The sequence below is a fragment of the Chrysemys picta genome, chromosome 14 (assembly GCF_011386835.1).
Source record: "Chrysemys picta bellii isolate R12L10 chromosome 14, ASM1138683v2, whole genome shotgun sequence".
NCBI classification, from domain to species: domain Eukaryota; kingdom Metazoa; phylum Chordata; order Testudines; family Emydidae; genus Chrysemys; species Chrysemys picta.
This window is the reverse complement of record NC_088804.1, coordinates 11827877-11840129: the sequence shown is the minus strand read 5'-3', so window position 1 is coordinate 11840129 and position 12253 is coordinate 11827877. Positions and strand designations below refer to the sequence as shown.

Below are 12253 nucleotides of genomic sequence, written 5' to 3'. Positions count from 1 at the left end.
GTGAAGACACAGAAAAACTGCAAGTTGGCAAGGGTGTGTTGGCTATAATGTGCCACATAGCTCTGAATTGCTGATCTGTTGGGTGATTATATGTTTATGTTAGTGTGGCAGACTGAATGACTCAGCTGATTGGCTGTGTGACACAAGGAAACAGCAGGGTTCTAAATGGGGATGTATTCTCCCAATGACTGATGCTACAACAGGCCTAAAATCATAGTTAGCACAGAAGGGCCAAGCTCTGATTTTAATCTGTGCACAAGCCTCCCATTGACATCAGCATGAACTCCACTGTGGATTGAAGAATATGGAATTCTGCATACATGCGCTACACCACAAACCATCATTGAAGGAATTCAGCACTCTCCAGAGAATAAGCCCTAAAGCCCCGTTCTAGGAACTAATAGCTCCTCAGCTGTTGTAAAATGACATTGCTCCATTGAAGACAAAGGTGCAACATCGATTTACACCAGAAGAGAACCTGGCCATAGATATAAGAGCAGCCCTCTCCATCAGCATTGTCTCATCCCCATGCCTGCGAGTCACATATACCTCCTCCTTCCATTACTGTTAACATTTGGTTATTATCTGTATTACATCATTGCTTAAGTGCCAACTAAAATCAGGGGCCTCATTGTGCAGACAGTGCACAAACTTAGTGAGAGAGAGTCCCTGCCCAAAAGAATTTATCATTTAAATAAAGACAGACACAGAAAGTGTTCTCTATTTTACAGACGGGAAATAGTGGCACAGAGAGATTAAGTGATTTCCCCATAGTTACACAAGAAGTCTGTGGCAGATCCAAGAACTGAACTCTGATCTGATCCCCAGTCTGATGCATTAACAAAGTCATCCTATTCGTTATTCAAAACTAATGACAAAGTCTCTCCGATTCTGACTGTCTGATTCCCCATTTCATCCTTTGGAGTGATTATGAGTTTTTGACATTTATTTCTGTGTAAATGCCTAGATCTGGTAACATCGGGCCCCTAGGGCTGGTGGGATAGACTGGTTAATACAAAGGTTGCCCTTATAATTAACTTATTCTGCTGTGCAATATAAGCTGTGCTGCTTGTATTCTGGGACTGTTCTAGGTCAATTATGGCATCATGCAAAAACAAAATAAATGCACTTATGGAAGAGCACGGGGGGGGGGGGGGGAGGAGGGGGTGGGGGGGGGGGGGGGAGAAGAGGGTGTCATGACCCCAGCACCTTCTTACAAGACAGTGATGCATGCTTTAGAATGCTGATTTGTAAGCAGGTAGGAAGTGAGAGTCTGTGAAAGCAAGTAGAACCATCATACTGTACTGGGGCCACTCTGGTTCTGTCAAAAGAGCAAATTTGACATCAGTGGAAGACCCATGCTATATGAAAGTTTCCCAGAGGCTTTCCCCTTTGAGACAATTTGATCTCAATTGTTTATTTATAGCGGGAGTGTTCTAACACTACAAAGAAAAACTTGTATCAAGATAAACCTAAAACACTTAACCACAAGACAATTCACAGGTCACCCTGAAACTCTGACCTTCACACTTCCTGTTCAAAGACAGGATTTCAGACAATACTATACGGTAATCTGTAACATAGATTTTCCATTCTGAGCCAAATGCACCTTATTTGAATGGGGACTCTGTTAGCTTATTGGCATTCTAATGCCAATGGAGGCAAGGATGGTACATGCTTTGTTATAAACCCCCATCTATCCCCTCCCCCGCTTCTCTCCACCCCCCCACCCCCCCAAAAAGAAAGTTCATGTTATTTTGGCCAGGTGCAGCTCCAATGGTAGAAAGAAACATTTTTAACATCTAACCTCATTTGTAGGCAGAGAGTCTTTTTGTTGGAGGGGAATGGGAGTGCTTGACCACCTTACCTTGTTCTGGGATACTTCTTGGTTTGTGCTGCACTAATTAGTCTGTGGGGACTGAAAGATACAAATACACTAGCCCCCCAGTGCAGACAAGGTCATGTGTTTCATCCAAAAATTGGATCACAAGTGACACCACCACCAACCACCATCACTGCAAAGCAGCAGCAGAGCTCGGCAACGTACTCTGCTCCTTTCACCTCTGAGGAGAAAGAACTCAGACTCTCGACCTCTCCCTATCAGAACTACCTTATGCAGTAAATCCCAATCTCAGCTAGGCATCTAGCCTCCACATGTGCCACCACCAATCTTAATGCACAGAGCTTCAACACACCTTTATGGTAGGAAACAACTTGGTTAACCAATGGCTTGGCCAGCCATTGCCCTCTCATCCTCTTCCCCCACAACTCCAATACAATGATTTGCACTTTGTGTGTGGATGTGCATATGGACATGCATACATAGTCTCCTGCTTCCCCCACTTCCCATACGCCTGGCTCCAGGGATGAAATTCTGACTCCATTAAAGTCAATGGGAGTTTAGCCACTGACTTAATGGCGCCAGAATTTCATCCCAGCACTCTTACAGCAGCAGCATCTGCATGGTGGTCCCTGTACAAACTCGGTGGACAAAAGGACTTCATGCACTATCAGACTTGGAGTCTGGAGAAATGAGATCCCAGGCTCTTGGAGGACCCTGGGACACAGCTGGCATGTGGGAGGACAGTGGACATTTTATCGGTAGATTGGGGAGAAACCACTCAAAGTCATCAAGCCGTAGGAATGGATCTACAAGCAGGTACCTGAGGTCAATCCCATTGGCACCCTTACCTAACACACTATCAGGGCAATATTGTCTCAAGCGCTTCCTGATGGCCAATAAACTCCTGTGATAAAAGGGACCAGGAATGGTTATGTCTTAACATAATGGACCTGCTCCCATTCAAGTGAGCAGCAAAGCTCCCACAGGATGCAAGCCCAATCTCAAAGAAATTGTGCTGCACAATTGGTTTGTTTTTTTTCCAAATCCCCAACCAGACACCAGACCCCATCCAAAAAGCAAGACATTCACTCCCCAAGAACAAAGGAGACTGCGAAAACATTAGCATTAGTATGCACACAGCACGATGCATAATTGTACGGTGCTTAAAATACTGCAGCTATATATATCGGTGCCTTAAAACAAAACCCATCTTCAGTCCTACAATTTGTTCAGTAACCGACCGGGCCCAGACACTATGGCTTAGAGCTGCTTTCAATGGTTTTAAATGCATCTCTAAAGGAAGAACTGAGGCTCTCCTCCAAACTGGGCCCTAAAAGAAACTACTTAAACATTTCTCCCTCCATGGAGAGACTGACCATATTCAGTAGCACATACACCTCAGAACATTTTCCTTCCCCTCTCAGGCTTCCCATTGAAAGGCATGAGACAGAGGTTTCATTCATGGAAAGTATGGGGTCACAGGAGGTGTTCTGCACAGATATGCAACAACATCAATAAGGAGAAAAACTGACCCAGTAACATTTAGGGTGTTGATTACACAACCACACACAGGGGAGTTCTAAGGTAAGGCCATTGCCCTGTCCTTAATTCCCCCTGCTTGGTACAGTGCCCAAGCAAGCTGGGCTACACACCAGCCATGACACGGAGTGGGGCATTATTCAGGAGTAACAGGGTGGCTGTATTAGAAGGGAACTTTCTTGCCTTTCTCAGTTTGAAAAGTCACAGTCGTGTATGTGTACACACACACACACACACACACACACACAACCAAGCTGTGAATTCAGGCACCTTTATCACTTTATCAGCTTTATCACAAAGAACTGGCACCTCCTCTGGCCCAGTCACAGTAAAAAGCCCCTGATCCCGCTCTCCTGACGCTCCGGGGAGGGCCCACAGACCCCTCGAGGGACAGCCCGTCAGTGGGCATCGGATGGCTAGTGCTGCTGCTGACGTGGGCTGTTCCCACCAGCTCCACACGTTACCATGGTTATGAACCCAAAGGGGAATTAGATGAGGTAAAAGATCACACCCCCCCCCATTAATGTACCTACAGAGTTTTGCATGCGAGAGGTAGCCTCCCGCTACAGCTCGCCTGAGAGGGAACTGTGACCGGTTCGGCCGGGAGGTTTAGCTGGACTAGCTGAACGGATGACAGCCTCCCCCAGGCTACGTGCCTATCTGGCCTCACACCAGCCCCCTTCAAGCCTACCTGGGGGTGTCTGCGTGGGGGAAGATCTGCTCCTTCCTCCAGCCTCTTCAGAGCCACTAGCCCCCCTCAAAGCCGGGCCAGCCTTGGGAGTACAGGGCCAGCAGGAGTCCTGCTGCACCACCGGCTGGTGCAGCTGCCTGGCTCTCAGAGCCTGCACATATCAACTCTCCCACTGAGAAAGTGTCTCAAAATGGTGGCCTGTGCTAACCCCTGAGCATAGGGGAAGGCTCAGCCAATCAGGGAGAACCACCCAGGCAGCCTGAGTTCAGGTGCTGGGCGCTGCATGCTGGGGCATTCCCTCACCACAGGCCCTTGTCTGGGGCCCAGATTGGCTGCCACTGAAGTCAATGGTAACACAATGTTAAATAGGAGCAGGCTGTAGGGTTACCATATTTTTCAGCCTCCAAAAGGAGGACAGTCCACGGGGCCCCTTCCCCCAAAGTCCCCGCCCCAACTCCACCCCCTCCCCTGCTTCCCGCGAACATTTGATTCGCGGGAAGCCTGAAGCAGGTAAGGGGGGTGTGGGGGGAGGAGGCGCGGCCAAGTCTGGCCCCCCTGGCCTCTCCAGCTTGGGTCGGCTCGGGCCCTGGGGTGCCGGCCCCAGGCACCTCCAGCCCGCCCAGCACTGCTGGTCCCCGGGCCCCCGGCCCGCTCAGCACCCCCGGCCCGCTCAGCACCCCCCGGCCCCCGGCACCGCCGGCCCCAGGCCCCGCTGGCCCCCGGCCCCGCTGGCCCCCGGCGCTCGGCATTGCCGGCGCTCGGCCCCGCCAGCCCCAGACCCCGCTGGCCCCCGGCGCTCGGCCCCGCCAGCCCCCGGCCCCGCCGGCCCCCGGCGCTCGGCACCGCCAGCCCCAGACCTCACCGGCCCCCGGCACTCGGCACCGCCGGCCCCTGGCGCTCGGCCCCGCTGACCCCCAGACCCCGCTTGGCACCGCTGGCCCCTGGCGCTCGGCACCCCCGGCACCGCCGGTGCTCGGTGCCCCTGGCCCTCGGCACCGCCGGCGCCCGGCCCGGCCCCCGGCCCAGCCCCTCCGGTCCCGATTTTCCCAGACATGTCCGGCTTTTTGGGATTTCCCCCCGGACGGGGATTTGGAGCCCAAAAAGCCGGACATGTCCGGGAAAATCTGGACGTATGGTAACCCTAGGAGCAGGGGGAAGGCACTTTAGGTCTAATGATGTGGGGAAAACACAAAGGGCTTGAATTCAGCTGGTGGCTGGCAAGTGAAGAAGGCAGTGCTTTTCTGTGTTGTAATCAACATTGTAAAGTGCTGTTTTAATGCCTGGGGAAATCTGTGATGTCAGTATAAGAGGGGTAACGTGTGCTGTATTGAAAACTCTGTTCAAATTGTAGGCGGTCACCTTAAATGTCAGGGTTGGTTGGTTTGTTTTCCTGGCCCTGCTTGCAGGCTAGGAAGCTCTATAGGGAAGTGTTTGTCGGGCCTAGCAAACAGTGAGCCTGTGCGAAGCTGGAGTGTACTATGCCCCTCAGATTTAGGGAGCAGCCTGTATTGTGTCTCTGTTTTTGATTCTTGTGAGTTAGCATCTGAATGTTAGGACATAATGTAATGTTGTATTGCAACCTTCCAACAGGAGTATTTAGGTTTTTAATCTATCCTTTCTGTATGTCATTAACATAAGGCTTCAGCATTTTGCAATCACCATTGCTTGGAGATGGTTGTTTTAGGGAGATTTCCTGTTAGGATTCCTCACTCTCCTGCCCTTCTAGCTGCTTGTCTGCTCTATCCAAATTCTCATTTCACTGCTTCTCACCTGCAGTTTCTAGCTTGGAGCTCCAATTCAGTCCCTGGAGCACTAATAATACTGGGCACCTCTGTTGCCTCTTTCATCCAAGGATATCAAAGAACTTTATAATCATTCATTCACTAAGCCTCACACCATGCTTGTGAGGTAGGAGGGGGATACATGGCTCACACCAGCCACAGTGGAATGATAGCAGCTTTAACAGCTCATAAACACACTACAAGAGGGAAGGTAGGGGGATCTTGATGCAGCATTTCCTAGCGCACTTGAGAAGGCTATTGAAGTCCCCCACCCACATGGGCCCTAAAGACTTTTGTGACTCCTTTGCTGGGCCCTAAGACTGTGGATGATTCCCCGTAGGCTTCAGTAATGTGTAGTGAATGCTTGCTTTAATTAGACATGGCATGTACACTAGGCAAAAATGTAGCTGAGTCATTAATTTAAGTAGGATGTTGTTGCAATACTGTATGCAATCTTGCTTAAGTGAAACCCTGTTCCACAAAAGTCTGAGGGGGAGGGCAGTCTCCTGTTACTTGGAGTAATTGCAAAGCAAGGCCCTGATCCTCCAGCTGAGTTCACCTGGGTGCAGAGGTCTGCCCAAGGAGAGTCCGGTGCAGAATCTGGGCCTAAATCGTTGCAGCCAGGAGGGTAATCATCTAAAATCATTATTATTACTCTTATCCATCGAGACAAGGAAGTGCTGAACCCTGTCATTTGTGCCCGAAGCTGGTGAAAAACAGGAAGATCATTTCATGCCACTGGGTCAAACATTGTTTGACCTGTTGTTAAATCCTTGTTTTCACCTGATTTTTCTTGCCACAGGTGTGAGGGATAAACCAATGATTTGCTGCTACCAAGCCTCTCTTTGCTGCATCTCACAGTAAAACTTCATAAGGTTGCAGTATTGTATGTGCATTAAGGAAACAAACAATTAAAGCAGAGCAACTGCAAGTCAGGGCATGACTTTTATTCCTGAGTCTGTCAGAGGTACGTGGCCTTGAGCAAATGATTTAAGCTCTAAGGCCCTGATCCTGCAATGAGCTCTGCATAGGTGAATCACTACATTCACACAGAGCACCATTAGTTTCTTAATCTGAACAATGGGGATAATGCCTACCTATCTCTCAGGGGCTGAGAGTCTTAATTCACTAATGTGTAAAGTGCTTGTAGCTCTCTGGAAAGAAGGCGCTGTAAATCATTACTACAAGGCCCCAAACACACACTGACCACTCTGTCAGGGGATGTTTCTTGTCATTCTTCACATTTGATGGAGGCTCTTTTTATGATGCTTAGCTGTTCGTTATACGTAAGTCCATAGCAGTCTTGTTAGCAATGGTAAATTGCAGTCTTTTAGGGCCAGATTTTTCAAAGTAGGTGCATGCATATATGGTGTCTAATTTAGCACCAAATGTACACACAAGCCAGCCCCATTATGTACTTTTCTGAGGGGAGAGGTAAGCCTGGAACAGCTCCAAAAATACATTTAAAAAAAAACAAAACTAAAATGGATTAGAAAGTGAATTTTCAGCACCCTCCAGTGGCTCACTGGTGTCAGTCTCAGCTGCTCTAATGAGTATTGTTGTTCCTCTTAGTTACTAAACATGGAAACGATGACAGTAACACTTATATGTGAAGACTGAAAGGAAAAGAGAATGATTTTAGAGCAGATTATTACAACCTGGAAAAAAAAAGTTAAAACTGAAAAGTGAGGAAGTTGTTACACCCCCATGTACCTTCACATCCAAAATACTCACCTCACACTACCTGTTCATAATGATTTTGTCTCACTACAATATATCTGAATAGGAACTATGCTAATTGTCTCCTAGTGCCTCCATGAAAGAGTGACTAGTTAAATACTGAGCCTCCTGTATATAAAAATGTAAGCTATAATTCTCCCTAGTGGTTTCTACTGCTGATCGCATACAAGCTTGGGCATGTCTGAGCTGGGATCAAACCTGCTGCCTGTTGTGGCAGGGCTGACTCTAGTCATTATAAAGCAATCTGCCAAGCTTGGTCTGCTTATTTGGACGCCGCAGCTCTAGCTCAGACACTACATTAGTGCAGTGCTGGTGTCAGATCTGGGAATAAATGGGAGTTTGAGCATTGCTGTTGGGTAAAGCGTGCTTTTCTATTAAAGTGGCTTATTTCTTGGTGTGCCTCGTGGCATAGTACAGAGAGAGAAAGAAATGTTTTTTCTTAAAGATATGTACAATGTCAGGGATGATAGTCTTTTTCGGAGCGGTGGTTATTCAAGCAATTACAGGTAGTGCAGTATCATAATTCCACCTGGAAGGGTCCACAGCACAGGGAGATCAATACCGCTGTTGGACATGAACATGTTGCATCTGAAAGCACTCATTTCCCACCAAATCATTTAGATGCTTAGACATCAGAACAATTACATTAGGTACACAGTAAGCATGTAATGTCTTGATGTGTGTTGCATGTCAGAAAGGCAAATTGTGCCTCAAATTTATGTATCAGATCACACCATCTACTTTGTAGGCATCTGCTGCCATACCAACAGAAGAGTCTCATGCAGATCTGCCAAGTCCATAATTGTGTGCATATCAGTGCTTGTCTAAATATATTGGGGCCATCTGCAAATAGTAGTGGTGTTGGCCCTCAGCATTGCAGGTTGAAATAGGATCAGAAAAGCCTGCTGCACATGTCCACTTGATGTGGTCTTTTACCACAGAGGCTAGAGTTGCAGTGCTCCACCTTTTCTCAAATTGCAGCAACATCACTGTGCAGGGGGCAGTTTGAAATTTTAAATTCCTTTCCTTATGTGTGGATGGTGCATGGGTTAACTTCTGCAGCTTAGGTCTGTAGTACAGTTATGCATATTTTAGCTTTTCCCATTATAAGGGAAACATCTAGCCCCTGGTTTTAATTTACAGCTTGATTCTGGTGTATCCACCCCACTATTAAAACCCAAAAAAGATTTTTTTCAAATTTTAGTTGATGGGCAGAAAAAGTCCCTCTAGGTCCCTATGTTCATACAGGGCCTAGCACAGTGGCTCTCTGGCCTCCCCAATACAAATAATAACCAAGTCCACTTCCAGTAGGAGTAGAGATTTCTTCTTCTTCACTACTCCCTCAGGAGTTAACTAATTTGACTCTAGCAAGAATAACTCAGCCACCTCCTTGTATAAAACTTATTTCCCATTGCTTAATCTGCCCTCACTCTTCTCTTTCTCCCAGAAGGTTATTTCCCCCATCTAGCTGTTATTTTTAAATCATTCATTTTTGCCATACTGCTACAAGTCACTGTAGTCAATCTTCTCCTGTACTTATTTTTATTTTACACTTTTAAAAACCAGTGAATTCTAATAATTTCTATTGCTACCCTTGGCTCCTCGATTCCCTTTAGAGCTTTGTAGATCTCTAGTAAATATCTTTCCCAAACCAATTTAAAAAAAAAAATCATTTACCTACTTCCTACCATCTCTTGCAAACTATGACCCAGATCATCAGTTGGTGTAAGTCAACATAGCTCCACTGTGACACCAAACTGCAGATGTGGCTCTATGCATCTTCCTGGCGACCTCCTGCTACATTCATTGACAGTATTAGGGGGTAGCCGTGTTAGTCTGCATCCACAAAAACAACGAGGAGTCCAGGGGCACCTTAAAAACTAACATTTATTTGGGCATAAGCTTTTGTGGGTAAAAAACCCACTTCTTCAGATGCATGGAGTGAAAATTACAGACACAGGCACAAATATATATTGGCACATGAAGAAAAGGGCATTACCTTACAAGTGGCGAACCAGTGTTGAAGGCCAATTCAGTCAGGGTGGATGTGGTCCACTCCCAATAATTGATGAGGAGGGGTCAATACCAAGAGAGGGAAAATTGCTTTTGTAGTCAGCCAGCCACTCCCAGTCCTTATTCAAGCCCAAATTGATGGTGTTAAGTTTGCAAATGAATTGTAGCTCTGAAGTTTCTCAGCAGACTGGGAGTGGCTGGCTCACTACAAAAGCAATGTTCCCCTCTCTTGGTATTGACACCTCCTCATCAATTATTGGGAGTGGACCACATCCACCCTGACTGAATTGGCCTTCAACACTGGTTCGCCACTTGTAAGGTAACGCCCTTTTCTTCATGTGCCAATATATATTTGTGCCTGTGTCTGTAATTTTCACTCCATGCATCTGAAGAAGTGATTTTTTTTTACCCACAAAGACTAACATTTATTTGGGCATAAGATTTTAAGGTGCCACCGGACCCTTCATTATTCACTGACAGTGCTAGAAATAACATCTCTCTTCCCCTTCACCCATCCTACCTCTCAAAAAGAGAGGCACCTGAATGGCAGAGTATTGCTGTGTGACCTTATTAAACTTTATTCAGTACAGAATGATTTCTATCACACATACTATAGGTATTTATTCCTCACCAAACTAGGTTTGCTTTTGTACCAGAAATATTCAGTGTTAATTTCTTTACCCTAACCACAGTAGCATACTTATTCTTACTCTAGTCAATCAAGAAAAAGTCAACTATTTATGTGAACTATTTATTGATTCCAGTGTGTCCATGTCTCATACAGTTATTGCCCTTTTCCTCTGCATTAACTTTGCTTCCTACATTTTTTTCCCCATGAGCAATATAGTTTCATTCTATATTCCTGCTTGTAGCTTATACTAGTGGACAAGAATTGGGCCCAGTATCAATCCTTGTGGCATTCTGTTCATTATCGCCACATTGAACTGTTCCACAATCAAGTCCAAGGTGTTAGATAGCCAAGCTAGTTCCCTTACTTGTTCTAATAGATTATGTATGTTTCAATGAGGTAGTCATGTAAATTTGAGGTTAGAAAGCTTACAATGTAAAGACATCTGAGGAATTCTTCCAATTAGGGTAAAACATTTTCATTGTAATATCTACAGTGGTGGATAGCTGGTCAGAAATGGGCCCTTACATACCTGATCATTATGAATGAGGATTGAATACAATTCTATTTGGTAACTTAGCTTGCATGCTTCATTTCTGCTCCTGATTAAATGGTAAAGTATCTCTATTTACAGAGACTACTACCACCAACTTGTCATTTCCAATTTATCTTAATTATATATATAATCTTCTAAATTCCCATTACTCCCTTCCAGTTTTTTTTGTCTGCAGCAGTTTTCAGTCAACTGTTGGGTAAAGGCCTCTTCAGAGCTGCAATGCCTTAGACACTGGCTGAATCCAAATGTTGTCACAAAATACTTTATCACAGACAACTTTTCTGTAATTAATCACAACCTGCAAAAGGTTTCTTGGTTATCTTTAAGCGGTTTCCCTTTCCATATTAAATGCACTACTTCATGAATTTTCCAACATATCCCATCATGGGATTTCTACTGATAGAGTCTGAAGTCAACATCCCATATTCTGAATACAACAGTGACAGGTGCTATAGAAAACAGAGGTAAATAGATTAATTTTACTGTCCTAGCAAGGGACTAGATAAATTACCAGGTTAACTCATTTTCAACTAATGTCAAAGCAGGATTTAATCTGTTCATCCCTTAGGATGCTAAATTAATGTTTAAGATTTAAGAAATTTGCTTTAGATCTCCAAAATAACCTCAAAGCACTTCAGTTCTCATGCTATAGCAGGCAATGGCAGATGGATTTATAGTCCGATTGGCATTATGCCATCTGGCAAACCCAGCAAGTGCTTTTCTCCCTCCTTCTCCAGTTGTGTACTTTGAAAACAAAACCAGATATAGTTGAGGTAGATTACAAAGCAGTCAGCTTGATCACAATAAAATCTTTGCTGTAAAAAGGAAACACTATCACCATCTCTCAATATATTTATTATAACTTAGAAAAGTGTCAAGTAAAAGCAGAATGTTTTATGATAATGGTTTAAAACTCATGGCAATCTCGCCTGTCTTTGGGTTAAAATTTATAGCGTACGTGATAGCACTAGGGAGGTCTGTCAGAGTTTCTGGTTCAAGTGCAGAACTGAAGAAATAGACAGCTTGCTTGCAGTGGGGATTCCATTTGCAACTGCCCTGTAGAAAAAAAGAAAAAATAGTGCACGACTCCAAGACACTAAGCAGTAATACCCTGATACTCTTAAAAACAAGAGAAAAACAATTCTTGTCACCAGTCCAAACACACAGATCAACATTAACCATTGATTACATCCCTGTCAACTCTTACAGGAGTGATATATTATCCATTTCCCCCACTGCAACATTTTGTATTGCACAGTGCAATGTGAAAAAGAAAACAATCGGGTCACAGCACACTTAGGGTGCGATGAAGTTAGTGAATATTTATTGTTCTTTTCCCTCAAATGTTTTGCTTTTACTGAATTAGGCAGAGCAAGAAGAATTAATCATAACTTCAAACTACAGATGGGTCTGAGCTGTGAATTTTAGCTCCAGAACTACAAGAGTGTTTGAATTTGGTTCA

At 45.2% G+C, this 12253-nt stretch overlaps 1 protein-coding gene across 37 annotated transcripts in view; it reads right to left on the bottom strand.

Annotated features, from left to right (window-relative positions):
* Window positions 1–12253, bottom strand: part of PRMT7 (protein arginine methyltransferase 7) — an 82664-nt gene that overhangs the window by 27525 nt on the left and 42886 nt on the right. For 36 of the 37 annotated variants that reach the window (XR_010592658.1, XR_010592652.1, XR_010592659.1 and 33 more), the window contains one exon: window positions 11626–11847. The exons of the other annotated variant lie outside the window; for it this stretch is intronic. Coding sequence is in view for 25 of the 36 variants with exons in the window: in XM_005306301.5 (XP_005306358.2) it covers window positions 11686–11847 (162 nt within the window). In the remaining 11 variants the exon portion in view is untranslated. Of the gene's footprint in view, window positions 1–11625; window positions 11848–12253 lie in introns of those variants that run through there. 37 annotated transcript variants of the gene reach the window in all.